Source organism: Lolium rigidum, chromosome 7 (genome assembly GCF_022539505.1).
Source record: "Lolium rigidum isolate FL_2022 chromosome 7, APGP_CSIRO_Lrig_0.1, whole genome shotgun sequence".
Lineage (NCBI taxonomy): Eukaryota > Viridiplantae > Streptophyta > Magnoliopsida > Poales > Poaceae > Lolium > Lolium rigidum.
This window is the reverse complement of record NC_061514.1, coordinates 325,107,791-325,133,947: the sequence shown is the minus strand read 5'-3', so window position 1 is coordinate 325,133,947 and position 26,157 is coordinate 325,107,791. Positions and strand designations below refer to the sequence as shown.

Below are 26,157 nucleotides of genomic sequence, written 5' to 3'. Positions count from 1 at the left end.
TACATATTGTAACAGAGGTACATGTACTGGCCTTTTGCCCCCTATGAATCCTAGTTGCTCATTCACAACATGGTATTAGAGCTCATGGTTTAGCTCTTTGCACGCTGCAACTCCGTACTCGATCCGCGCTGCCGCCGATGATCTTTCCGGCCATCGTTGCTCCACTTTCTTCTTCCTCTCCCGTTTTTGCCGGGATCAAGTTCTTTTAGCATTTTTCATCGATTTGGAGCTCCTGCTGCCTCCATCCGGCAATGCTCCAGCTGTCACCGCCTCCGGCCGGCCACGCCCAGGCCGCCACGGCCTCAGCCGGCCCCATCCCGGCCACCTCTGGACGGCCACGTTCTGACCCCTGTCGGCCCCTGCTTCCTTCGCCGGCCCCGCTCCGACCATCACTGGCCCCAGCCCAGCCTCCCCTAGCCCGCCTCGGCCCCGCCCTCTGCCGGCTCGCCCCGGTGCTGCCTGTCTCCGGACGGCCAGCCGCTGACCATGGGAGTGCTGCTGGTGAGCCTCCACGAAAATCTGGCTCTGGCCAGATTCAGATCTGAGAGTTGACCCAAAAAAGGGCATCCTCTTTGTCTGGCTACATCAATATTCCTCGATGCCCCGTGATCTTTGATGGTACCAATTATGGAGAATTTGCTGCATTTATGCGCATTCACATGTGTGGTCTTCGGCTGTGGGGTGTTCTTACCGGCGAGGTCTCTTGTATGCCGCATCCCACTGTTCATGTGCCTCCTACCCCGCCGTCTGTGCCACGGGCCCTTGCTGAGGATGCTACTCAGGCTGATCGAGATGCAGCCAAGTCTACCGAGGCTGCTGCTGATGAGGCATATGAGGAGCGGGTACTTGCCTATTCAGAGGCTCTTGGCTCCTACCGTGATAGTTTGGCTGGTTTTACTCAGTGGTGTGATGAGGATACTCGAGATGCTGTCGTTCTTTCGCAGAGTGTTCAGCCACAGTTTGCTTCTGAGTTTATGGGTCTCGCTACTGTTGCTGAGATGTGGTCTCATCTTCATCAGCGCTATCAGCCTTCTGGGGATTCTTTGTATTTATTTGTGTTGCGCTAGGAGCACGATCTTCAGCAGTGTGACTCTACTGTTGATGAGTTCTACACCCAGAGTGCAGTGATCTGGCGCTAGCTTGACTCCCTTCGCAGTGTTGTATGTGGTGCTTGCTAGTGTTGCCGGATAGTACGTTCAGATATGGACATTCAGAGGATCCATGAGTTCATGTCTCGACTTCGTCCAGAGTTTGAGCCTCGTCGTGCCCAATTGTTTGCTCGAGGCCGTGTTCCTATCTCAGAGGTGTTGACTGAGCTCCGTGCTGAGGAGACTCGTCTACGTGGTGCTGGTCTGCTTGGGACACCTTCTGATCTTGATGCTCGAGTTCCCACTGCCCATGCACCGTTGCTTCTACCCACACCAGCGACTGCTGCTACTGGAGGAGCTCGCCCTTCTCGTGGTGGGGGTCACACTCGCCCTCCTCGGTTCTGCACTCATTGTCGGAGGCCTGGTCACCTTGAGTCTGACTGCTATCAGAAGTGGCGAGGTGTGCCTCCTCGAGCTCCATCTTCAGCGCCCATCACCACTAGCTTCACTAAGCAGGATATAGCGAGGCTTCGGTGTCTCATTGCCTCCTCTGGTTCTGCTTCGACATGTATTGTTGCCTCGGTGACTAGTTCCTCTACACAGTCAGGTACATCCTCGTGGGTTCTAGACTCTGGAGATTCTTTTCACATGTCCCCTGATTCTTCCTCTCTTTCTTCTCTTCCACTTCATGTCTGTGTTCTTACTGCTGATGGCACTTCTCTTCCCGTTGCTAGTCGTGGCACTCTTTCTACTTCCTCCTTTTTCGTTCCTGATGTTTCTCATGTTCCTCGTCTTACCATGAACCTATTTTCCGCTGCTCAACTCACTGATTCTGGTTGTCGGGTCATTCTTGATGTTGATTCTGTTCAGGACACTCGCACTCAGGCACTGGTTGGTGCTGGCCCTCGGTGCCGTGAATCCTAGGGACTTTGGGAGCTTGACTGGCTTCATGTTCCCTCTTCTACCACTTCACCGACTACACCACCTGTGCTCGTTGCTTCCACTACCGCCTCCTTTTAGCAGTGACATCAACATCGTGGTCATCTTTGTGGTTCTCGCTTGTCATCTTTACTTCGTCGAGGTCTTATGGGCCTATCTCAGGAGATGTATCGCTTCAGGGTTGTCAGGGTTGTAGGCTTGGTAAACAAAATCAGTTACCTTATCCTACTAGTGAGTCTGTATCTCAGCGACCTTTTGATTTGGTTCATTCTGATGTATGGGGTCCGACTCCCTTTGCTTCCAAGGGGGGCCAATGCTACTATGTTATTTTTATCGATGACTTCTCTCGCCACACTTGGATCTATTTTACGACTTCTCGCAGCAAGGTTCTCTCGATATATAAGTGTTTTGCTGCCATGGTCCATACTTAGTTTTCCACGCCTATTCGTGTGTTTCGGGCTGACTCCTGCTGGTGAGTATATCTCCCAGCTGTTGTGTGGTTTAATTTCTTGCTGAATAGGGCACTCTTGCCCAGTTCTCCTGCCACGGCGCCCATGCTCAAAATGGTGTGGCTGAGCGCAAGCATTGCCAACTTCTTGAGACGGCTCGTGCGATGATGATCGCCGCCTCTCTTCCTCCTCACTGCTGGGCTGAGGCTGTGTCTATTTCCACCTATCTCATCAACTTTCAGCCCTCCATGGCGCTACAGGGTGGTATTCCTCTTGAGCGTCTTACTGGTTGCGCTCCTGATTATTCGACACTTCGTCTCTTTGGTTGTGTTTGCTATGTTCTTCTTGCTCCACGCAAACGTACCAAGCTGACTGCTCAGTCCATTGGATGTGTCTTTCTTGGCTACAGTCCTAAGGACAAGGGCTATAAGTGTTGGGATTCTATTGGTCGTCGGATGCGCATCTCTCGGGACGTCACTTTTGATGAGTCCCGTCATTTCTACCCACGTTCCTCCTCCTCTTCCTTCTCGGTGGATGATATCTCTTTTCTTCTGTTTCCTAACTCACCCCCTCTTGTGCCTCAGGTCCCTGCTCCGTCGAGTCCCTCACCACCTTCTACTCCTTCTTCACCCACCAGACCCCCTACCCTCCCTCACTGCCTTCTCCTTCTCCACCCTCCACACCTTCCTCCCCTATGTCACTTTCCTCACCTACGGTGCTTCCTCCCTACCCCTTTCACTACTCCCGTCGCCCACGTGAGGACGATGTTCCTCCTCCTGACATGCCCTCCACCTCTGGTGTGATGCCCTCTCCGTCTGAGCCGACTCATCATCTTCGTGCTCGACCTCGTCCTCCTCTTGATCGCTATTCTCCCACTCACTATGGTCTCTCTGCTGTCCTTGAGTCGACCTCTTATCGGGATGTTGTTGCTCATCCTGAATGGCAGCTAGCGATGGCTGAGGAGATTGCTGCTCTCGAGCGTACTGGCACCTAGGATGTTGTCACTCCTCCTCCCTATGCTCGTCCCATCACCTACAAGTGGGTCTACAAGATCAAGACTCGCTCCGATGGTTCTCTTCAGCGCTACATGGCTCGTCTTGTGGCTCGCGGCTTTCAGCAGGAGCATGGCCGTGACTATGACGAGACCTTTGCTCTAGTGGCTCACATGACCAGTGTTCGTGTTCTTCTTGCCCTTGCTTCTGTTCATCACTGGTCTGTCTCTTAGCTTGATGTGCATAATTATTTTCTTAATGGTGAGTTACTTGAGGAGGTATACATGCAGCCACCTCCTGGTACTCTATTCCCGATGGCATGGTCTGTCGTCTCCGGCGCTCTTCTATGGACTTAAGCAAGCCCCTCGCGCCTGGTTTCAGTGTTTCGCCTCTGTGGTGACCTCTGCTGGTTTTGTCCCCAGCGCACATGACCATGCGCTCTTTGTCCACACATCTTCTCGTGGTCGGACTCTCCTTCTTCTTTACGTAGATGACATGATCATCACAGGTGATGATCCTGAGTATATTGCCTTTGTCAAGGCCCGTCTTCGTGATCAGTTTCTCATGACTGATCTTGGTCCTCGTCGCTACTTTCTTGGGATTGAGATTGGTTCTACCTCCGATGGCTTCTATATCTCCCAGGAGAAGTATATTCCGGACCTTCTCACTCGTGCCGCTCTTGGTGATGAGCGCACTGTCGAGATTCCTATGGAGTTCAATATCCATCTCCGTGCCACTGATGGTGATCCTCTTCCGGATCTGAATCGCTATCGTCACTTGGTTAGGAGTCTTGTCTACCTTGTTGTCACCCGTCCTGATATCTCCTACCCAGTCCACATTCTGAGTCAGTTCATGTCTGCTCCCACTAGTGTCCACTATAGTCATCTCCTTCGTGTCGTCCGCTATCTTTGTGGCACTATCTCCCGTCGTCTCTTCTTTCCTAGTTTCAGCTCCTTACAGCTCCAGACCTACTCAGATGCTACCTGGACCAGTGGTCCATCGAATCGCAAGTCTCTTTTAGCCTACTGTGTTTTTCTTGGTGGTTCTCTCATTGCTTGGAAGACCAAGAAGCAGATTGCAATCTCTCGTTCGAGTGTCGAGGCTGAGTTGCGAGCAATGGCTCTCTTGATGGCAGAGGTGACTTGCTTACGTTGGTTATTGGCGGACTTTGGTGTTTCTGCTGACACACCGACTCATCTCTTATCTGATAGTACTGGTGCCATCAGCATTGCGCGGGATCCGGTGAAGCACGAGCTCACCAAACACATTGGCGTTGATGCCTTCTTTGTGTGTAATGTTGTGCAGGATCAGATTATGGCTCTATAGTATGTGCCTTCCGAGCTACAGCTTGCTGACTTCTTCACGAAAGCCCAGACTAGAGCACATCATTGATTCTTTCTCTCCAAACTCAGTGTTGTTGATCCACCATGAGTTTCTTCACCATGTTTTATTTTGGTTATTTCTGCAGGTTTTCTATAAAGCATCCAAATAAAGATTCAATTATGTAATATAGAATTTAAAATTAGGGCTCGACAAGCTGTGGTTCGGTTACAGGTAAGTTGACCTTTTTTTGTATGCGGGAGTCTGGGAGGATCGTGGTCTTCTATCATTCTCTCTTAAGTATTTATACACTTTAGGGAGGGGAGGAGAAATATCTTGCTGCTTGGAAAAAGATATGTGAAATCAGGAGGAACGAATTTGACCAGGCCTACAAGCTCTTAGAGCATCCCCACTCATTGGCGCTCCCCACGCCCAAATCCGGCGAAATTTTCGTCCGGATTGGACGAAAATTTGGCCTGGGGAGCACCGAAGTTCCAGCCGTCCCCCCGGCAGGAAACCCCCAACCTCGACCATTTGACATGTTTCAAACAAATTCGACATAAAATTTAACAAGTTCGGCGAGCAAGAGTGCGAAAAATTGCTGAAACAAATTCGGCGATAATCAGTACAATGTTTAACAAGTGCTGAAACAAATAAAGCACACAATTTCACAATTTTTGAAACAAATTATGACAGACTAGTTGGCGTCTGCGTTGGCGTTGCCTCGGAGCGTCCATATGTGCTCCACCAGATCATCTTGCAGCTGCTGATGCATTGTAGAGTCTCGAATGTCCTGGCGCATAGCAATGAAGGCGGCCCATGATGGAGGCACCTGGTGATTAGGATGTGCAAGAGGACCCTCTCTCTCATATGGTGCTTGCTGCTCAGCCAGAGGAACCGGATGTTTTCGCTCATTTTCAATAATCATATTGTGTAAGCACACACAACAATTCATCACCTCCCACATCTGATCTTTGGACCAAGTCATAGCGGGGAACCGGACGACGAAGCAAATCTCTGCTGGAGGACACCAAATGCACGCTCGACGTCTTTTCGGCAAGCTTCTTGTTTCTTGACAAACTCGCAAAGTTTGGGGGTGCTAGGTTTCGAGATAGTCCTCACAAATGTTGACCACTTTGGATAGATACCGTCTGCAAGGTAGTATCCTTTGTTGTAGTGCCGACCATTGATCACATAGTTCACCGGGGGAGCATGAGCCTTAGCAAGCTTGGAAAAGATCGGGGAGCAGTTTAGGACGTTGATGTCATTGTTGGATCCAGGCATACCAAAGAAAGAGTGCCAAATCCAGAGATCATGGGTAGCCACTGCTTCAAGTATCACAGTGCAGCCGTTTTTGTGACCCTTGTACATTCCCTGCCACGCAAACGGACAGTTCTTCCATTTCCAATGCATGCAGTCAATGCTTCCAAGCATCCCTGGAAAACCCCTAACTTCATTTGTTGCAAGGATCCTCTGAGTGTCTTCGACAATGGGTGATCTCAAGTAAAAGTCCCCGAACACTGCTATGACGGCCCTGCAGAACCGGTAGAAATAATCAAGGGCGGTGGACTCCGCCATCCGAAGATAGTCATCTGCACCATCACCGGGAGCTCCATAAGCCAGCATCCTCATAGCCACTGTGCACTTCTGCAGTGACGAAAATCCAACCAAGCCGAGTGCAATCCGCTTTGCATCCGAAGTAGGGGTCGAAGTCTCGGATGGCATACACAATTTGCAGAAATAGCTTTCTGCTCATCCTGAAACGATGCCTGAAAACAGTCTCACCGTGCAATGGATTGTCGGCGAAGTAGTCGGCGTACAACATGCAGTAGCCCTCCATTCGCTGTCTTGGCTTGCACTTCCAGCGACCTGGTGCCGACCCACCACGTCGACCAGTTGCCACTCTAGCGTACAGGCTTGATAAGCAACCGATGATCAGCATGTGCTCCTCGTCTTGGGCGGCGGCTGTCATCTCTTCTCGCATAAGCTCGACGAACATCTGCTCCTCCTCTTCGTCCGAGTCCATGGCCGGCGAGGCAAATGGACGAACACCTGACGGGCGTGGTCGAGGCAACCCGAGCCGCAAACGACGAGGAGTAGGCCGTCGTCGGAAAACAGGCCGGCGGAGGAGCAGCCAGATAGGCCGTCGTCGAAAGACGGCGGAATATAGGCAGGTGGGGGGAGGGGCGGCGGAATCTGGGCAACAAGCTGGCGGGGTGGTGACGGCGGCGAGAGAGATACGAGGGGTGGGAGAGATTTTGAGTGGGGTTCGTGTGTCCAGTAGCCGACAGAGTGGGCCCTTCCCCGCTTTTCACTCGTCCGGAGTCCCCGAGCGCGCCTCGGGGGACCGGGGTTGGCGTGGGCTCGCCGGATGGATTTAGGACCAAATCCGGACGAAAACGAGGAACCGGGGGCGCGACTGGACCGAATTACGCCGTCCGGATGGAAAAAACGTCGATCGGGGGCCTCGTCGGGAAGACGAGCGGGGATGCTCTTAGATGTACAACTTGAAGAAAAGGTAGTATCACTATCTCCTGAGATCTGACGTACTGTACTATTCTATCAAGTACCCAGCAAAAGTATCAACAGAATATAGCTGCAATCTGAAAATAATTATGTGATTTGGACTTTAGATGAACGCGAATGTGTCCTCTTGCCCTATGCAAAATGAACTGTTGCATGTTGTAAAACCGAAATCTGCAATGTTTATTTACTAGCCGTTTTCCCAAACCTCTGTTTCATTGCATGATTCAAATAGCATGCAACTTATATATGAGGTCATTCTTGATGTACAATCGAAAATGCGTTTGAATTTTCCTGTAAAGATATGATTTTCTTGGTTCAGTTATGGTGAAAATGATAGCAAATAGAAAAGAAGCTTATCTATATAAGTACTGTTATTATGGGGAATGGGAAAAAAAAGGAACATCAACAATGTGAATCTTTAACTATTTTTCGACAAAGGAATATATTAATATTACGAAGATATCAATTATATCCGATCTGTGCAACAACACAGTGCTCTAATGGTAATACGGATACATACAGCCTAATTTTTTTTTACAGAAAATTGAAATCCTGCTACAGTGATTTATTCTTGGTAGCATCGAGCCAAACACCACCAAAGATCCATTTTCTCCAAAATCGATGACTCCAAGAAAGAAATAGTGCACAAGTGTTAACGATCATAGATCATAAGGTTTTCACCTAGGAGAGAAAATTTGCACTCACAAAACAACACGTTCAATAAGACCATTACCAGACACAGCCAATTAAGTTTAGACCTTGAATTTTCACCTTGCAACTGTTGAAGTGTATAAGTAGATTGCCTAGCCCTTTTCATCAGTTCGGACTTTTAGTTCAAGTGGCTAGTGCATGAAGCTTAACATGGTATCAGAGCACCAGGTATCGAGTTCAAATCCTAGCTTTCTCAATTTATCCTAAAAAATTATCTCCCTCTTCTCGCTGCCTCCTGCCGGTCCGGCCTCCCGCTGCCTCTTTGCCTCTCTACACGTGTTGACTTGTCTTCTCGTCTGACGTATATAAAGTAGATTGCCTAGCCCTTTCCATTAGTTCAGACTTTTGGTTCTAGTGGCTAGTGCATGAAGCTTAACAGCAACTTCAGACTTTGAATTTCTTATGTGTTATCGCCCCCACTTGTCGATACCGCTGCTCCAAGTCATGAATCACCAAGCCAAAACCTCATCGCCACCAGGACTCGAACCACCATAATCAATCATCATATCTCGACTACCACGGTCATTCTCCACGAGTGACTTCACCATAGAACTAAAGATATGTCCTACGATGGCAACTCACCGTAGAGTTTCGGATCGCTCCCTCTGAAAGACTGAAACCAAACATTTATATAGAAAAAAATATGGTTGCAGGAGACCAAACACGATCCAATCCGGCAATCTCCGGGCGACATGGAGTTTGTCAGTGGAATCTTTCGGAACTCATATTTCGATCAGATAAAAAAGACATGCTTCAAGGACACTACCATCTTGACACGAGAAGAATCTTTAACTACGGAGTATTAACTCCATCGCATATATGTTGTCCCATTCAATAACTCCAACGATCGAGGGTCAATGTTACACAGCCGGTCTAGAAGTGCCAAGGAAACACTAATAGCAGCAACACCGTAGTAGTACTACATGCCAATAACCTGCTACAAATCCATCCATGGATATGGATCTAAAATGAAATAAAACCATGCGTAGCACAAATTAAACTGTCAGTAGGTTCATATCCACATGGCTGGATGAAATCACAGGCTTGCTTCATGGATGGATCAGGGGGAGAGACGGATGGTGATGTGCTTGGTGTCGTCGCTCCGAGCGAGCGAGAATGTCCCCTCGGCGGAGGAGTTGAGGTAGGACACGGACAGCTTGTACTCTCCCAGGAAGGCGCTGAAGTTGAAGGATCCCCGGTCGTTGGTGGCGCCGAGCACCTCCTTGGTCTGCCACTCCCCGAGCAGCCTGTCCACCACGTCGCCGGCGGGCAGGTTGACGAAGCTGCCGTCGGTGAGGCACATCTGGTAGCAGGTGGCGTTGGCGTCCATGGCCGTCCACAGCATGATCCCGTCGACGGACGGGTGCGCGAACCCCTCCCTTAGCACCTCCTCCAGGTACGCGGCCTGGGTGCTGCGGTCGAGGGCGCTGCTGATGTCGATCTCGGTGAGCCACACGGGGAGGCGGAGTGTGCCGAGCTTGTCGAGCACAGCGCGGACGTAGGGGATGTTGGGCTTCCCGAAGTGCCCCTCCAGGCCGATGCCCTCGAAGGTGACCCCGGCGTCGGCGAGCTGCCGGAGCCGGGACACGTAGGAGTCGGCGCTGGAGCTGACGTCGTCGCAGACCTCCACGACGTTGAAGTCGTTGAGGAAGAGCGTGGCGAGCGGGTCGGCCCGCTTCGCCGTGCGGAAGAACTCGGCGGTGGCGTTGCGGCCGAGGCGGCTCTCGTAGAAATCGAAGTGGAGCATCTCGTTGCTGACGTCCCAGTGCACGAAGTCGCCCTTGTAGCGCGACAGGAGGCTCTCGATGCGCCCCGCCACGGCGGCGCGGAGCTGGTCGGCGCCGGTGAGGTTCTTCACCCACCAGGGGGTGTACTTGGGGTCCTCCCAGAAGATGTTGTGCCCGCGCGCCACCGCGTCGGTTGACTGCACGAACTGGAGCAGCTGGTCGGCCAGCGTGTAGTCCTCCTTCCCCGGCGACGGCTCCGTCGCGTACCATTTCAGCTCGTTCTCGAACACCGCCGCGTTGAACCGCTTGCTGAACCACTCCTGCATGCATCCACCAGTACAACGATCGATCCACATCAGTCGATTCTCTTTGTTTTCAAGCAGCATCTTCATCAGCCATCGATGGACAGCAAAGTTATTGTCGGAACTTCATTTTCTTCACGAGTATGACCGGCGACGTACCTGATAGGGCTTGTTGCCGAGGATGGTCTTGCTGATGGCCGACCCAAAGGGGAAGTCCCTGCTCATCTGGTGCACGGCGATCTTTGCGCCGACGACGCGGCCGCCGCTGCTGTCCGACACGTGGACGTTCACGAAGCGTTTCCGGATCTGCCATGGAGGGCAAACACTGCTAGTGTCAGTTTCAGTATCCACCAGTGTGTTTCTTCTGTGATAATAATTTTACAGGAGCATAATTTCGTGCATGCAACATGATGATGTACCAGTTCGATGCGGTCCTCCCTGTGCTGGCTCCATTGTTCAGGCGAAAAAGGCTGCAGAGAGGCGCTCCTGATTGAGACCATGGAGGCGTTTGGGCTTGCAGTCTACAGAGAGAATTAAAATGGCATGAGAAACAATCCACTCAAGCGTGCCCTCGCAGACCTGATCGTTCCTAAAAATCATCGGCCTCTCACCTGGAAATAGAGAACAGAGGTTTGTGACGCCGAGCTGAGAGTGAAGCCGCCCTTGAGGAAGGACCAGCAGTCGTTTCGCACTAGAGCTGTGCCCAGGCACTGAGATTCACCGTTGTCTAGCGACAAGATCTTTGCCTTCACATGGACTGTTGCAGGCCCATCGAATTTCACCCAGCCTGAAGAAAATCAATCCGTGTAAATACTAGTATACTGATATCTATTCTTCTCAATTTACTATTCAATTTTTTCTAAAAAAATCCACCGATCTATTGATAATCATCGTGTAGTCAAGAACCCAAAATGTAATAAAACAATATAAAAAAATGTCTTTAGACCATCACCCGAGCAAGACAAACTTATCATAGTAGAGCTTATTGTAGTACGCAAACGATAAGTTGTCGTGCTAAGATTCCAAAGGTGCAACGCGCCAACGCAGAAACCATCGCAAAAGATGAGACCCGTAAATCAGAACAGGCATAAAACCAAACCAGCAAACACGAAAACCGACTAGACCCAGGAGATCCACTGGACACACAACTCCACGCGGCCTCCATCAGCGCTAGATGCATCACCGAAGCGAGGATAGGATAGAGAGGACCTTATTATGTCGTCGTCTCACCATCTCGAAGAAGACACTGACTAAAACATAAACAAAAATGAGGAGTTTGATAGATGGTGGCTTGCCAAGCTCTTCCGTGGCATTCTCTTTGTTTTTCTTGACCCCAGGCTTCTCCCGTGACAGCTAGGAGAGTAGGCGTGTGTGGGGAGCTGCCTGTGGGCAGCAACAACTTTACCTTCTTTGACTCTGTTCTATGTGATTGATACACCTTTTCATGGTATATTCTCGAAAGAAAAAACATAAACAAAAATGGAAACCTTGCCACCAGCTAGGGGCTATATTTATGCACCGTTTGACTAAGCTCAAGACATACACCGTTTGACCAAATAACCAGCGGATAACAAAATGACCAATAATACATGGTAAATAAAAAGGGCAGCACTTCTCTAGTACACCGTATAAATAATGACAACCAAAATGAATGACAGAACAATATAGGAGAACAAAATGATCAGTTCACAAAGGAGCACAACCACAAATACAATTAGTTCAAATGTTCAACATGATCTACAATATGGATCGGTAATTTTGGAGGATGAGAATAGTGTTTAAAATTTTAGGGGCTATGGCTGGTTGGGGACGAGGGTGGGGGAATGAGAGCAAAGGGTGGGATTAGAGCATGTCTAACAGGCCTCGTATAACCCGCCCACCCCGTAAAATTCCGGCGGGATACGGGGCAGGCGCGATTTTGGGCGTCTAGCAGGCCCCGTATTCGGGCCGGCCCGTTTCGGCGGAATACGGGGCCCAGGAAATCGGTCCCGTCGCCCCGTACTTATACTGGGCGCAGGTGCGAGTGAGGGGTTAACCCCTCACTCGCAACCCTAGCTCCGCCGTGCGCCGCCGCCTCCTCCTCCTCGCTCCCGGCGAGCAATTAGTCGCTCCCCGCGCCGCATTCCACCCCAGATCCGGCATGGACGCCCGCCGCCGCAAGACCGCCTCGCCGGCGAGCGGATCGAGCGATCCCGCTCGCCGGACAACGTGGAGGATGCGTGGCGGCGCCAATGCAAGAGATCCACCGCCGGGAGCCGGCGTGCGGCTCGCAGGTACGCCGGCGCCGCGTACGTCCCGCCGAAGCTCGTTGACTTCGCGGCGGGCGGGCGCCGGCACAACGAGGATCCACCGATGAAGCCGATGAGCGGGCCCAAGTTCGACGAGTGGCGCGCCGACCGGGAGCGCCGCCGGCCGGGCGAAGGAGGCTTGGAGCAGCGGGAGCACCAGCGCCGGAGGAGCTCCGCTCGCCGGCGAGGAGGAGGAGGCCCCCGACTTGTTGAAGGAGCTACGACAGGTTCCTCAAGGACGACGCCAAGAGGAAGAGGGCGGAGGAGGAAGAGGTGGCGGCGGCCATCGCCGCCGCGAAGGAGGCGGAGTTGCGGGAGGCGGAGGCGAACTCGTACCTAGTCGACCTCCCCGAGTAGGATCGCGGAGGTCTGGATGTAGAATCGTTGATCCGTATGTATGATCCGTAGTATGATCAATGAAATTGAACTTCCCGGAGTTTTTATTTTTGAAAATACGGGGCGAAATACGGGGTCTGCTAGACGGAATGGCTCTTCCGTTAGCAACTTTTCGATACGGGGCGAAAAGCGGCGAGATACGGGGCAGAAATATAAGGGTCCTGCTAGACATGCTCTTAGGCCGGGTTCCCAGTATCTTTACATGCCCTTCCTTTACCTTGGCCCTACATGTCATATGTCCTAGCGGTTTACTAATGGGTACCATGTATAGGTAGTAGTGACTTAGGGCATCTCCAACCGGGCGACCCATCCCGCGTCCGCGCGTCCGGATGGGTCGAAACGGACAAAACCGCGGCCCAGCGCGCGGACCCATCCCTAAAACGGATGGCCGCGGCGTCCGGGACGACCCAAACCCGGCCCAAATCTTGGACGAGTTTGCGTGGCCGCGGACGCGAAAGGCTGGTCGCTCGCGTCCTCCCCTTGTCCGCCCCCGGCCCGCCCGTCCGCCCTCCCAAAACAGAAACACTCCACTGTACTCCCAAAACCTAGAGATGGCCGACGAAGCGACTGCCGCCGCCACCGCCACCACCGCCACCATCGGAGAGGAGGCACCCACGGCTGTTGCCGCTCCTGCCGTGGAGGCGGCTCCTGAACTGGCGGAGGCCGAGCTCCCCCCCGGGCCGCCGACGAAGAAGGCGAAGGCCGACCTCACCCCGGAGCAGAGGAAGATGGAGAGCAAGAAGAGGGCCGACCGCCGCAGGGCGCTCGACCAACGGAAGAGGGAAATCGCTGCCGCGGAGGAGCGGCAGCGGGCGGCAGAGCAGCTTCTCCAACTCAAGACGGAGGCGAAGAGCACTGTCCTTCAAGAGCAGCAGGCGCAGGCCATGCTCTTTTACGGCCACGCAGCGCTCGGCCAGCACATGATCATCCCTGGCACCGGCGCGGCCTCGGGGGGGGAGCTCGGCCTCCTCCGTGACCCGGCCCCTTCCTCCAAGGTCAACTACCCCACCGACTGCCCCGTTTGGGCACGAAATGGGGGCGCATGGGCGGCACGCGTACCGACTCACGGGATGGGTCACCGGAGGTGGGCGAGTCCATGACGGGGCCGTCACCTTCGTCCGTTGACCGGAACCGTGCGCCGGCGAACTCCAAAGGCCCCAAGAACCTGGGAGCAGCTGCGACGTCCGGTGCACGCAACCTGTTCGACGATCTGTCGGCCGCGCGCGCGCAGTCACCGTCCACCGTGCAGGCCCCTCCGTCTTTCGCGCAGACAATGCCGACGACCCTGCCATATCCTTCGACACAGCAGGCTCCCCAGCCCCCTCCCATTGACACACAGGAGGGCACAACTGCCTGTCCCGGCAGCATAAACATCGAGGAGGAGCCGTTGTTCGGTGAGGGCCTCACACAAGCCGCAGCCGCACAAGCTCGAGGTCGCCGGTAAGCAAACGAACCGCCAACTACACGGAGAAGGAGGACAAGGTGCTCGTCGATGGATGGTTGACCATCGGGCAAGATGCGTTGACGGGTGCCGAGCGAAGGGGACCGCATTCGGCGCCGGATCTATGAATACTTCCATGAACATCGCAAATATGGACAGGAGCCATTTGAGAGCGACCGCAGCGAAATATCGCTCCAAAAGAGGTGGGGAGCAATTCAAACGGAATGCAACAAGTTCCGAGCGGCGTATGATCACGCGAGGCGGATCCCCGTTAGTGGCATGGGTGTGAAGGACTTGGTATGATTCTTAACCTCAACTTATTCATCCGATGTTTGCACATCTGTTTATCGTTGTTGTCTCGCTTTGCTCTAGGTGTGGCGAGCTTTGGAATTCTACAAAGTCAACAATGGAGAGAAGACCTTTGCCTTCCCTCATTGTTGGAAGGAACTCCAAGGCACCCCCAAGTTCCGGGAGGGGTACGAGGGGTACATGGCGACCTTGATCGGCAACAATCCCGCCAAAGATGCCACGGTCATTGACCTTGATGGTGGGCAGCCTTGCGGTAGCTCCGCTTCTCGTGCAAGTCGTCCACGCGGCCACAAGTCAACCAAAGCCGACATGAAGCGTGATGCTTCGTCCATGCTATTGTATGGCACTTTGAAGGAGATGCATGCGGACAGAGAGGTGTCCACGGACAAGAGGGATGAGAGGAGGCGCCGGGAGAAAGAAGAGGACAGGAAGAAATTCTTTGATGTCCAGCAGAAGAAGCTTGAGATTGAAGAGGTCAAGGCCAAGACCAAAGCTAAAGAACTTGAGCTCAAAGAGAGAGAACTTGAGCTCATAGCAATGGCAAGGGCCAAAGAGGTGGAGCTGAAGGCGAAGGAAGTTGAGCTCAAACGCCAAGCCGAGGACAACCTCATCATGAACGCCGACTTGACCAACATAAGCGAGGCGAAGAGAGCTTGGTTCGAGAAGAGACAGAAGGAGATCCTCGAGCGCCCAAATTGAGTTAGACAATCTCAATTGTAATTTTATATTTTTCTCAAACTATGGCACATTTTATTTGATTTATCATGGTACATTTGATAATATTTTATGGTATTTGATAATATTTTATGTTTATTATATATTATTCTATGTTTACGAGATATTATTCTATATTTGTTAGACATTGTTTAAGGATCTGTGGCCAGAGGACCTATTTTCCAAAGAAATAGGCCAAATGGCCAAATGGCCAAATGGGTGGCCGCTGCGTTGGGCGCAGCGTGCGACCCAAACGGACGTGGGGCTCCGTCCACGCGTCCGCTCGGGCACGCAAACGGCCCAAAACGGACGGCCCAGCGCGGCCGTTTGGGTCGCCCGGTTGGAGATGCCCTTAGACCCGACACTGCCTTACCTGTTGGGAAGTGTTTAGCTACTAATAAGATCCCTATGGATATTAAACTTTTACGAAAAACATCCCCAAATAGGTGAATTAACCTCTAGGGATCGGGGAATGAGCCCCGTTGCCAAATTGACACCGCACACCGCTACGTGGCTACAAATCCTAGCTCAGTCGTAATCCAATAGGAGATAATTCTTGTTTTCATTTTTTTTATTTTTCCATTTCGTTTCCTTTTCTTCTTTCTGTTGTTTCTATTTTATTTATTTTTTATTTTCCATAATGTGATTTTTCTAAAAAAACTACTTTTCAAAAATATGAACATTGTTTTAACACAAATATTTTAACAATCTGATTTTCTCAAAATTTAACATTTTTAAAATCTAAATATTTTTTAAATTTGTACATTTTTTAAAAAAATTAAGCATTTTTCAAACTTGAACAATTTTTCACTTTTGAACATTTCTCATTTTTTGAAAAAATCATACTTAAATATTTCTATTTTAAAAAAATTAGCATTTTTTAGAAATCCAAACGGTTTTCCAAATGTGAGCATTTTTTCAAAAATGGAACATTTCGAAATAACTGAAGCATTTATATGTTTTTTATTAAAATTTTAAAAAATCATAAAATATAAAAGAAAAAAGTGAGAAATGGGTTAGGCCCATTAACCACGTGGGGTGTGCGGCGGCTGGTGGGCGCCGGCCCTGGTCGGGCTATAGGAATTGCCCTTCTACTCGCATTCTCGGTGTTGTGCACACAATTACCGCTATCAATACACAGCGCTGCTGGGTTTCTTCCCCAGTACGGCCAATCATTTTTTTTTTTATGAGTAGACATTATAACTTTGTTAGATTGTCTGATTTCTACAAATGCACTTTTAATGCTTTGTGCCAAAATACTCATTCCATATCACCATATGGTCTACTATGCCATTATACAGGTATACACCTGATGATTAACCATGTAAGTGGCCGTCCAAGCATGGTTTTCTTGCCCAATCTGGTGGTGCCTATCCTACCCTAGCCGCCGCCCACCCACCCACCGAGCGAGCGAGCTTCTTTGCCATGCCCCGCATGGCGCCTCTCTGAGTACGCATCGCCACAAAAACACAAAAGCTAGCGCCAGTAGTCTCGCGCGCCTGCTCTGCATCTGCATGGACCTGTGTGTAACTGTGTTGATGGATGGGCACACACGCACGCGTCCTCTAGGCTCTATCCCTACCATCGGAATGAAGGAAACGAAGGAACGCATGGGACGAACACCATCGATCGATGGTCCAGTGCCGCGCGCGGCCACATGCGCCGCTGGGCAAGGTGACACGTACGGGGACGGGGAGGACGGCGGCTGGCTGGTGCGCAATACCTCATCTGCCTAGGCCGCTTGCTGCGCGCCATCGTCTCCACCTCCGCGTTTTGCCTCAAGTTTTGTCTCGCTTTGCACGCGCGTTTTCTTGCCGCGCGCGCGCATGCGCATTCGAGTCGACGACGAGAAGAATCTCGCCGGCCCCCACCACCGGCGCTGGCGGCCCTACGCCAACCAGCGCGCGCACTCGCCGTTGCCGCCTTGCCTCGGCCGTCTTTCTCCATGCTCCTTACCTCTTGCCTGTTTGTGCTTGATTTCCGATCTAGCTAGACCCTTCCCCCTCTGATTGGTTCCATTTCCTTGGATCTTAGGGCGTTGTATGCTATTGCTACGTGTTGGGGCTTGGCAGTTACCAAAATGTGGACAGATCTAGCAGGGAGATGACTAATGGGACCATATCATCCACGGAGATTTGTGGTCTCTTCAGAGTGACAATTTTACCTAACAACTCTGGTCTCTAGAACTGCGAAAAATGGTTATGGACGATTAGAGAGCAATGCTACATAACTATGGGAGGTCTGCACGACTCTAATTGGGCAATGGGTGGTTAGTGGGTAGGGTCGTAGCGGCGCACCCACAGTTCCCTACTGACCAGGCTGCAACTTTTATTATGACCGGAATTTGGTCTCTCATGCATATGGTCGTCATTTGTCTACCTTGCTTGAATTTTCAAGGGTCCTCTTACCTGGTGGACTAATTCGTTTCACAAAAATAGCAAAAACTTAGTTACTGTATTTGACTTTACATGAAATTCTCTGTCACTTGGAGATAATGTGATTGTAACTTTTTCAAGTACGTAAACTTATGAATGCACAATCCCATTTACAATAATATATATAGTTGGCTTTTCACCCTTGATTTTTGTGATTTTTGAAGTAGTTGTTTGATTTTTTTTAGTAAGTCGGTGAACTTATGAAAAATAGGAGAAACTAGGACTTAGTCTTACATATGAGTTCAGAAACATATATGCTACCTATATTTCTCCAAATTTAAACTTTACGACTAGGGAAGTTCTGAGTCGCCACAATCAAACGAAAGAATGGGGAGAAAGCAATCAAACGGTGGGATAGCGTCGCGCTCAAGACCCCAAGCAAGACGCTCGTGTTGTATCTTTTTCCGAGATTTAATTACGGAGTAGTTGTTTATACCATCCATCTAACACATTTTCTATGCTGGCATCTCTTGTTCTAGCTCGCCAATATTTAGCTATGCACCACCAACACGCATGCAAATCAAGTACTACTCTCTCTTTGGTTCTTGTTCTGACTTGGTAAAACAAAAATGCATGACAATGCATGCCAACTGGGGGTAACATTTCCACCAAATTGTCAAAGCAAATTAGGGATATATATAGCTTGCTATGGAGAGAGTCACTCACAGGAGAAGCTGTAGATGGTGGCCGCGGACATGTTGTAGAGTACGAACGACGGCGAGTAGTTGCCTTCATCCGCCGTTCTGAAGTCCTTGATTTTCTTCGCCCACCGCAGGATGCCGCCGTTGTACAGAGCTGGTTCAGGGTGGCCTTTACACTGGACAAGGGGAAAAAAATAAGCAGTAGATCAAAGTACGTGAGAAAGAGAGGCAGATTTTCTTAGAGAGATCGAAGCTCTGATAGCCTTACTTCGGTATAGGCTTTATAGTCGTAGCGCACCCCATCAGCTGCACGGAAGAAATTAACATCAAAATCAACCAACCGTCAGCCAAATCAGGGTAGCTGAATGCAGGATCGATTGAGCGGAGGATGCATGCGTACACTCACCAGAGGAAGCATGTGGAGCGAGCGAGGCGACGAGCAACAGCAATGGCAGGAGGAGCATCAGCATGGTCCGAGGAGGAAGAAGAGCCAACGACACCGCCACCGCCTCCATAACTAAGTGCACAAGAGCTATGTTCAGAGTACAGGCAAACGGCCGGCGGGGTGTAACCGTGTATATGTAACCAATTATCTCGTGATCCCTTCCTTTTGTCTCTGTTTGCGGTCGGTGCGCCTACCGAGCATTTATACAGCAATGCAACAAAGAGCTACTAGTACTAGCTAGCTAGCAAGAAGAGCTTCACATTCGTTGATAATCCCAGATTAGTGCAACAATCCCATGACCGGTCAAAGCTACTGATGTATACTAGATTCTACAGTCAGTATAATCAAGTATACACACCTGATTATTAGGAAATCTACAAACAGTATATACAGGTGTATTAGGTTCTAATTAGTGCGGAATATAAATATACAATTATTATTTTTAGGTGGGTAACATGAGTGCTACACTGACTATAAACATTGACCACGTTAGCGCAAAAACACCTGGATTAACCTGGAGTGTTTGACACTTTGACTTGTGTTTGCTAGCTCATGGATAACGACAGTACATTCTACACATGCCACGTTGCAAACCATCTATAGTTTTTTTTTGCAAACAATCTATAGTTAGCTAGTTAGTGGCAGTGCCATGACAGGCAAGTCAGTGTTTGACTCGGCAGTTTATGGACTTGGTTGGATAGATGGCAATAAGTAGATAAAAAATGTGAAAAGCAAATGTACTAACTAGCAAGTAGGGAGGGAGAGAGAATGCCAACAACATGTGGGTGCGACTGTACCTACGCACAAAGAGAGATCGAACCAAACAAGAATTCGTATGGAATTGCGCGTGTTTACCCAACCTTCCTTTCGGTGTGATATGTGCAGTGTTGTCAGTTTGTCACGCGCGGACGCCGAACAAAGAACCATTTCCAAGAATCTACCTGTCGACTGAGGGTGGCCGGAGTGGTCAGCGGCGTTCACTGCTTTTCACGGATTGAATCGTGCAAGGAGCGAGCATGGACTGACACCTCGCCAATTAGAGCTTTTAGAGCATCTCGATTCGCGTCTTCCAAATCGTCCTCCAAACGATGCTGGATCGAACGTTTAGGGGACGTGTTTTGTTTGTGCCGCGTCGCTCAAACGTCCCCCCAAACATTAAAATATATTTTTTTTGCATTTTTATTTCAATAAAGAGAAGAAATATTCCACAAACTAATACATAATTGGAAACGTGGTTTACATGAAGATATAGTTTGGAACATAGTGTTCCACAAACAAATACATAGTTTGAGGTTTGACACAAATATAAAAGATTGAAAAAAAAACTAAACCTAATTAGGCCGGGCATCGAAGGTTTCGTGTGTTCGCTGCCAAGAAAGAACACTCGAGAGCACACCCAGCCACCCAAACTGGAAAATCCAGCTGGTGAGGGTGCCCATGTTGGTTCTTTCGAGGAAGAACATCCAGAAACCTTCGTGCATTTTTTCGCTGCGAAGAAAAAACACTCTTCAGCCGTCGTCCTCCTCGGCGTTGTCGCCGTGGTAGTTCCGGCGGCAACGCGTTTCGTCGAACACCTTGACGCTCACGTCCCTGTCGCCGAAGTAGGAGAACACGAGCATGAAGCCGGCTTGGACGCGGTGACAGCGCGCGAACTTCTCCCAGCCGATGTGGAGGTACATCTTGCCGCGCGCGTCGTAGATCACGTCGACGATCCACCGGCAGCAGTGGCAGCCATCCTCCCGCAGATGCAGCGAGCCCGGGCGCTCGTCGTCGGCGGCGAAGTCGTCCGACAGCCTCTGGATGCCATGCGGGTCGCCCTTGAGGACGACGATGAACTCGAACAGCACGTGCCCCTCCTCGTCCTGCCTGTCCGACAATGAGGACGGCGATGGCGTCGCAGGCGACGACGAGCGTGCAGCTCTGCCGCGGCCACGACCACGGCCGCGAGCTCGGCCTCCGCCTCTACCAGCCATGGCGTCGACTCTTCAGATGGTGGCGGCTAGGGTTGGGGAGAGAGGCGCTAGGATTTGTGTGTGAGAGGGACGATGAGAGGCGGCCCTTTTTAATAGGCCGGAGGGAGGCGGGGGCGGTGGCGCTCATTAACGCCGGCACGCAGAGCTAGGCGGCGACGAGACGCTTCGCTGCGCCTCTGCGGGAATTGCACCGTCGCTGCGCGCCAATAACTTTCGTCGCGAGGTAGACGACGGTTAGGTTAAAATTCAATGTGCCACTGATGGGTCGGCCCCGCCACTCCCCGCCTCGCTTTTCGGTGCGTACGGCGTCCCCGGTGTGTCCCCTGTGGGGCGGGGACGGGCTCGGGGCGCCGGACAAAAGGCGGCTTTGGGGGACGCGGTTGGGAATTTTTTTTTGTCCGGCGCGCCCCAAATCGCTTTGGGGGACGGTTTGGGGGACGCGACTGGAGATGCTCTTACGGTGATTGATATGAACCTAGGTTTCGTCGAGTTTCGTTGAGTTCGAATTTTCTGACCGTTGACTAAAACAACTTGTATTATTTTATTAAAAACTCATTATTCATCTATTTTAAAATAAACGACTCAACTTTATCTATATAAGGTTGTATCTAGATGTATTTTTAGTATGTAGAAACATCGTTATCTAAAAATATTGAGTCGCTTATTTTAAAATAGAGGGAGTATTAAATTGCAATAGGATGTCCACCAAAAAGTGATTCGATCCCAAAAAATCCCCCAATCTACGCGAGACCTTTGGTGTTTGACCAATTAAGAGTGGGGGGAACCCACATAGTTATATGGCTTATAAGAAATCGTTTTCCGGAAGGCAGCCCGGAAGTTTGTACATGACTTTCTTAGTTTTGTCTTTAGTTGCATTCATCTTGCAGACACTTTCATTTTCACATGATTTGTTATTAGAGTTAGCTTTGTTGGATATAGTGCCCTAGAGCAATAATAAAGGATGTTTATTATTATATGTCTATAGTTCATAATAGTTTTATGTCATGATATAATTGTGTTAATCAGAAATATTGATACACATGTGGTAATGTAAACAAACTAGGGTCCCTAGCGAGCATTCACGAAGATGCATGCATAAACTTTGTAGTTTGTTGACACATATTCCCACATATTTGTAACATATATGATGTTATATCCATGTTTTGTATTGATTTTTGGGATTTACCAATGATCCCCTTTATTTTGGTTATAACTCTATAGGACAGGAAAACCATATTTTGTGTATTTTTAGCTTTCATGGATCTAAACGAAGTCAAATGGAGCTAGAACTTTGGGGATATCAATATTACATCAAGAGAAGCGTCTGGAGCACTTGGACCTCACTAGATGGGCCAGGAGGGCCAAAAGAGATCAGGTTGTAAGGCCCTAAGTGTCTTTTTGGTAATTAATGACAATCCTCCATGGACTAATGTTTTTGGCCCTAAGCATGAAGAGATACAAGGTTGAGCAAGACTAAGAGTGAAGATTGAATTCAAGTTAGTCAACACATGAATCATAAAGATTTTACCACTTTGAATCGTTAGATCTTGTGGGTGGTAAGCCTTGTCAATTATGCTTCATGAGCTAACCCACTATATATGCGTATTTGTGTTGTATATGTGGGTTAGGTATCTTTCCATGGGTATGCATCAAGAGTATGATCTCACATAGCCTATGAGAGGATGGCATCAAGCTTGGATATCATCAAGGTTGAGAAGGGTAAGTTCAAGATGAGTATATCGAAGATATTCTGCTTGAAGCTTGCCATCTATTTGGTGATAATGGACATGTGAAGATGTGCCTCAGTGGAGCTATTCCATAATGGTTTATGGGGGAGAAATTGTGAGTCTTCACGAAGCAACAATGATCAAGTGAGGCATTCCGGCTTGAGTGGAGCTTGAAGCGTTATCGTCAAGATCAAGTGGGATGCGCAAGGCAAAGGTATGATCTTGCTAGGTTTTCCTTTTACCGATCTCAAGGTGGTTCTTGGGAGACCGGGTTATAGCATAGATAGCCGCACTATCAAGATGGGCTTTCGGTTGAGAAACTTGATTGCATCGTCATACTTTGCATCCCTATATTATTTTTGCTTCTTAGTGTTTTTCTGTGTGAGGTTCTTGATCTTGTTGCTAGATTTTGAACAATCCCACGTTCATCGAAAATGGAATATGTATGCAACTTCTATTGCGTTTTCGAGTTTCGACGTATTTACCGTTTCTTGATGTTGCGAGGCTCCCTCTCTAAAATAATCTAAAAACATTATGTGGGGAGTCTCAATATTTTTTTGGGTTCTATTCATCGTTATCTTACCAACATAATTGGTTTCATCTCAATCGAAGTCCGGATGCAAAAGTTTTCGCATTTATCGTAAGGGCTCTGTTGTTCTCGGCGCCAGGGTCGGCGTCTCGGGTGCTGCTGTCGGGCTGCCCGGCACCTGGGCCGGCATACCAGGTGCTGCTACCGGGTGACTCAGCACCTAGGCCGGTATGTCGGGGCCTATGTCGGGTAGGTCGGGACCCTGGCCGGTCCTGCTGGGCTCAGCACCGTGTGGCTCGATTTTAGCTCAAACGGTCATTTTTCTTGAAGGGGTATAAAAGGGGCCTTCTTCCCCATTGTTTCTTAGCATTCTTTGGCACGTTTTTTACCATCATTCTTGAACCTCTTGATCTTGATTCCTCTCCCTTTACTCCCATGATTCTTGCATATTCTTGAGGGATTTGAAAGAGGAGATCTAGATCTACAACCTCCACCAATCAATTCCTCCTCTAAGTGAGGGGAATTCTTGGGATCTAGATCTTGGAGACAATTGTTGATTTCCACCCTTGTTCTTCCTCTCTTGTTCCTCCATATCATTTGTTGCTTTTGCGGGATTTGAGAGAGAAGGAGTTGAGCACCCTTCTTGGTGTTGCATAGTATTGAGCTCTACAATACGATTAGTTCGAGTAAGAGACCGTGAGCTTGTTACTCTTGGAGGGGTGACCTCCTAGTTGGCTTGGCGGTTGGTGCTCCGGTGACCTCTTCGTGGAAGATTAAGAACTGGTCCGGGCTTCTCCTTCGTGGAGCTTGTGAAGTGGTTGTGGAGCTTGCCATCTCCGGAGTGGAGGAAAAGCTGACCATAAGGGAAATGACTTTGTCCTTCTTGGTATTGGCTTGGAGAAGAAGGTGAGCCTTCGTGGCGTTCAGGAGACCTTCGTGGTAGCCCTCAGCTTCCAACGTGACGTACCTCACCTTGTGTGGGGGAACACGAAAATACATCTTCGTCTCCGCGTGACTCGGTTATCTCTATCCCCGAGTTTACTTTCCTTGTGATAGCTGATGGCTGTGGAATACTCCATATTTTCTCGCGTTTAAACCCTTATCTAAGTCAAGAAATTGACAAAGTTTACCTCTCAACTTGCCACTAATGACTAATCAATGCAAAGATGTGCAATCTCTTCTATTTTTGGATGTTGTGCAGGAAGTCGCGTCATAATGACAAATGGACCTGCAATTTCTGAAGAAAATCACGTCAGGAGCACGGCAAAGTTGACTACGCTCGGAAAGCCGGTTCCAGGAGCTTTAATAGGCACTGGTACGGGCAGGCCCCGCACGTACCGTGCATCCGGACCATGCGCTGCTATGTTCCCGAGGTCAAACCCTATAAATTTCGTGAAGGGACCGACGCTGAAAACAGAGCCATTCATCGCCAAACAGAGCCGCAATCCACCAGATCCATCTGTACCACACTGAAGGAGATCCATCACCATAGTTGATCCATCCCATCTACCATCTCCTCCATAGCCATAGCCATCACCATTGTAATAGACATCTCCTTGAGAATTGGCGACCATTGTAAGAATATTGTGATTTCAATCTAAGTATTTTGCACAATGATTAATATCTTTGTATTTGATCTTAATATTATGTGTGGGTAGTCCTCACGAGCCGCAGGTTGGGGTGAATCATCGCAGCGTTCATGTGCATCTAATATTATGTAAGGATTGAATAGGAGTTTTGCAATCTTGTATCCTTGTCTCTTTGCCTCGTCTTGATGATCTGCGTGTACCCTTATCATTCGAGTCAATCAAGGGAAGAGGTGGGATGAGTGGAGAACGGCGTGCTACCGCGAAACCTCAGTGACATAAAGGGGAAAGTAACAGTGCATGTTTAGTGATTCATTCAGGATTATGGCACAATCATGTAGCTTAAGGCTTTGGTTTGTATTCATTTAATTAATAGCTATTGTTGCTTGCGGCTATAAGAACAGTGGTTGATCTTATCATTAGGCTCTTGTCACCTCTGTCTTTAGGGGCAAGAGTATTTACGGATGTGCTACTCACAAATATATTATCTCTATTTTATTTGTTACACATATGCGCTTTAGTTATATATGTATGCATAGCTATAGGTGAAACCTTAACTCTGGCCTATTTTCATCATTTAACACAAACCCGTTAGAAGTAAACAACCCCCTTAAAAGTAAACTAGATAAATCCGGTAAACTGAAGATAAACTATACTAGCAAGTCTTGTAGACATTTCCTTTACACCATTTAGCAGTGCTTCCCAAGGTTCGATTAAACCAAGGTCTTCTAGGGAAAAAGCTTACATACTACAATCCGTAATCCGGATCGAAGGTATCAACCCTTTTTCTGGCGTCGTTGCCGAGGAAGCAATTTCGCTATTCCGGTAAGGTTACTAGAGACCTTGTTAATTGCTTTACTTTTAGTTTTAAGTTTTTATTGACTATTATTAGTTTACTGTTTTATTTTTTATTTTAAAACCATAAAAATAGTTACTTGTTATTTTACAGTCATAGAAGAAAATACCAAAAATATAATCACTAGTTAGAAAAGAAGCTTGTGTAATATGCTATCCCCAATGATGATTTTATTCGTGCACCCATAACTCAGCCCGCTGTTACAGCGGAGAACTATGAAATTAAGCATAACCTTTTAAGTTTGGTTCAGCAGAACCAATTTGGAGGCTCGGCCGTTGAGGACTCATGTATGCACTTAAACATATTCACTGAAATTTGTGATATCATGCACATTAAAGATGTTGACCCAAATGTTGTTAAATTACAATTGTTTCCTTTTTCTTTAAGAGGAAAAGCAAAGGACTTGTTGCTAGCTTTACCTAAGGGCACTATAACTTCATGGGATGAATATACTAATATATTTATGACTAAGTTTTTCCCACCAGCAAAGACTATCAACTGCGTTCTAACATTACAGTTTTTAGACAAGAAGACTGCGAGCCACTAGCGCTTGCATAGAAAAGAATGTAGAAAGCCACGACGAACTGTCCAAGTCATGAAATGGAGGATTGGTTAATTCTACATTTATTTTATAATGTCCTTAACCCAATGTCAAAGTCTATGCTTGATACTACAGCTCGAGGAATGTTCATGAACAAGCCAGTTGAACTGGCAAGGAGGCTTCTAGATGATATGCAAAGCAACCATGCCGCAATGGCATGTA

General features: G+C 49.0%; 1 protein-coding gene across 1 annotated transcript; it reads right to left on the bottom strand.

Annotated features, from left to right (window-relative positions):
• Nucleotides 1-9,085: 9,085 nt before the first annotated feature.
• Nucleotides 9,086-18,793, bottom strand: LOC124673337 (endo-1,4-beta-xylanase 5-like). Its single transcript, XM_047209435.1, has 7 exons — nucleotides 18,685-18,793; nucleotides 18,547-18,584; nucleotides 18,304-18,454; nucleotides 10,666-10,841; nucleotides 10,474-10,575; nucleotides 10,214-10,360; nucleotides 9,086-10,072 (listed from the first exon to the last, which is right to left on the bottom strand). Exons 1-7 carry the CDS (start codon nucleotides 18,791-18,793, stop codon nucleotides 9,086-9,088), a joined length of 1,710 nt encoding a protein of 569 aa, XP_047065391.1.
• Between the last annotated feature and the right edge of the window lie 7,364 nt (nucleotides 18,794-26,157).

What these genes read in the sequence shown, in the direction of transcription:
- LOC124673337 (XM_047209435.1), bottom strand. Translation starts at nt 18,793, where the DNA reads ATGGAGGCGGTGGCGGTGTCGTTGGCTCTTCTTCCTCCTCGGACCATG. An exon ending in CGCTCCACATGCTTCCTCTG is followed by an intron (nt 18,585 to 18,684) that starts GTGAGTGTACGC and finishes TCTTCCGTGCAG; the next exon opens with CTGATGGGGTGCGCTACGAC. An exon ending in CACCATCTACAGCTTCTCCT is followed by an intron (nt 10,842 to 18,303) that starts GTGAGTGACTCT and finishes GATTTTCTTCAG; the next exon opens with GCTGGGTGAAATTCGATGGG.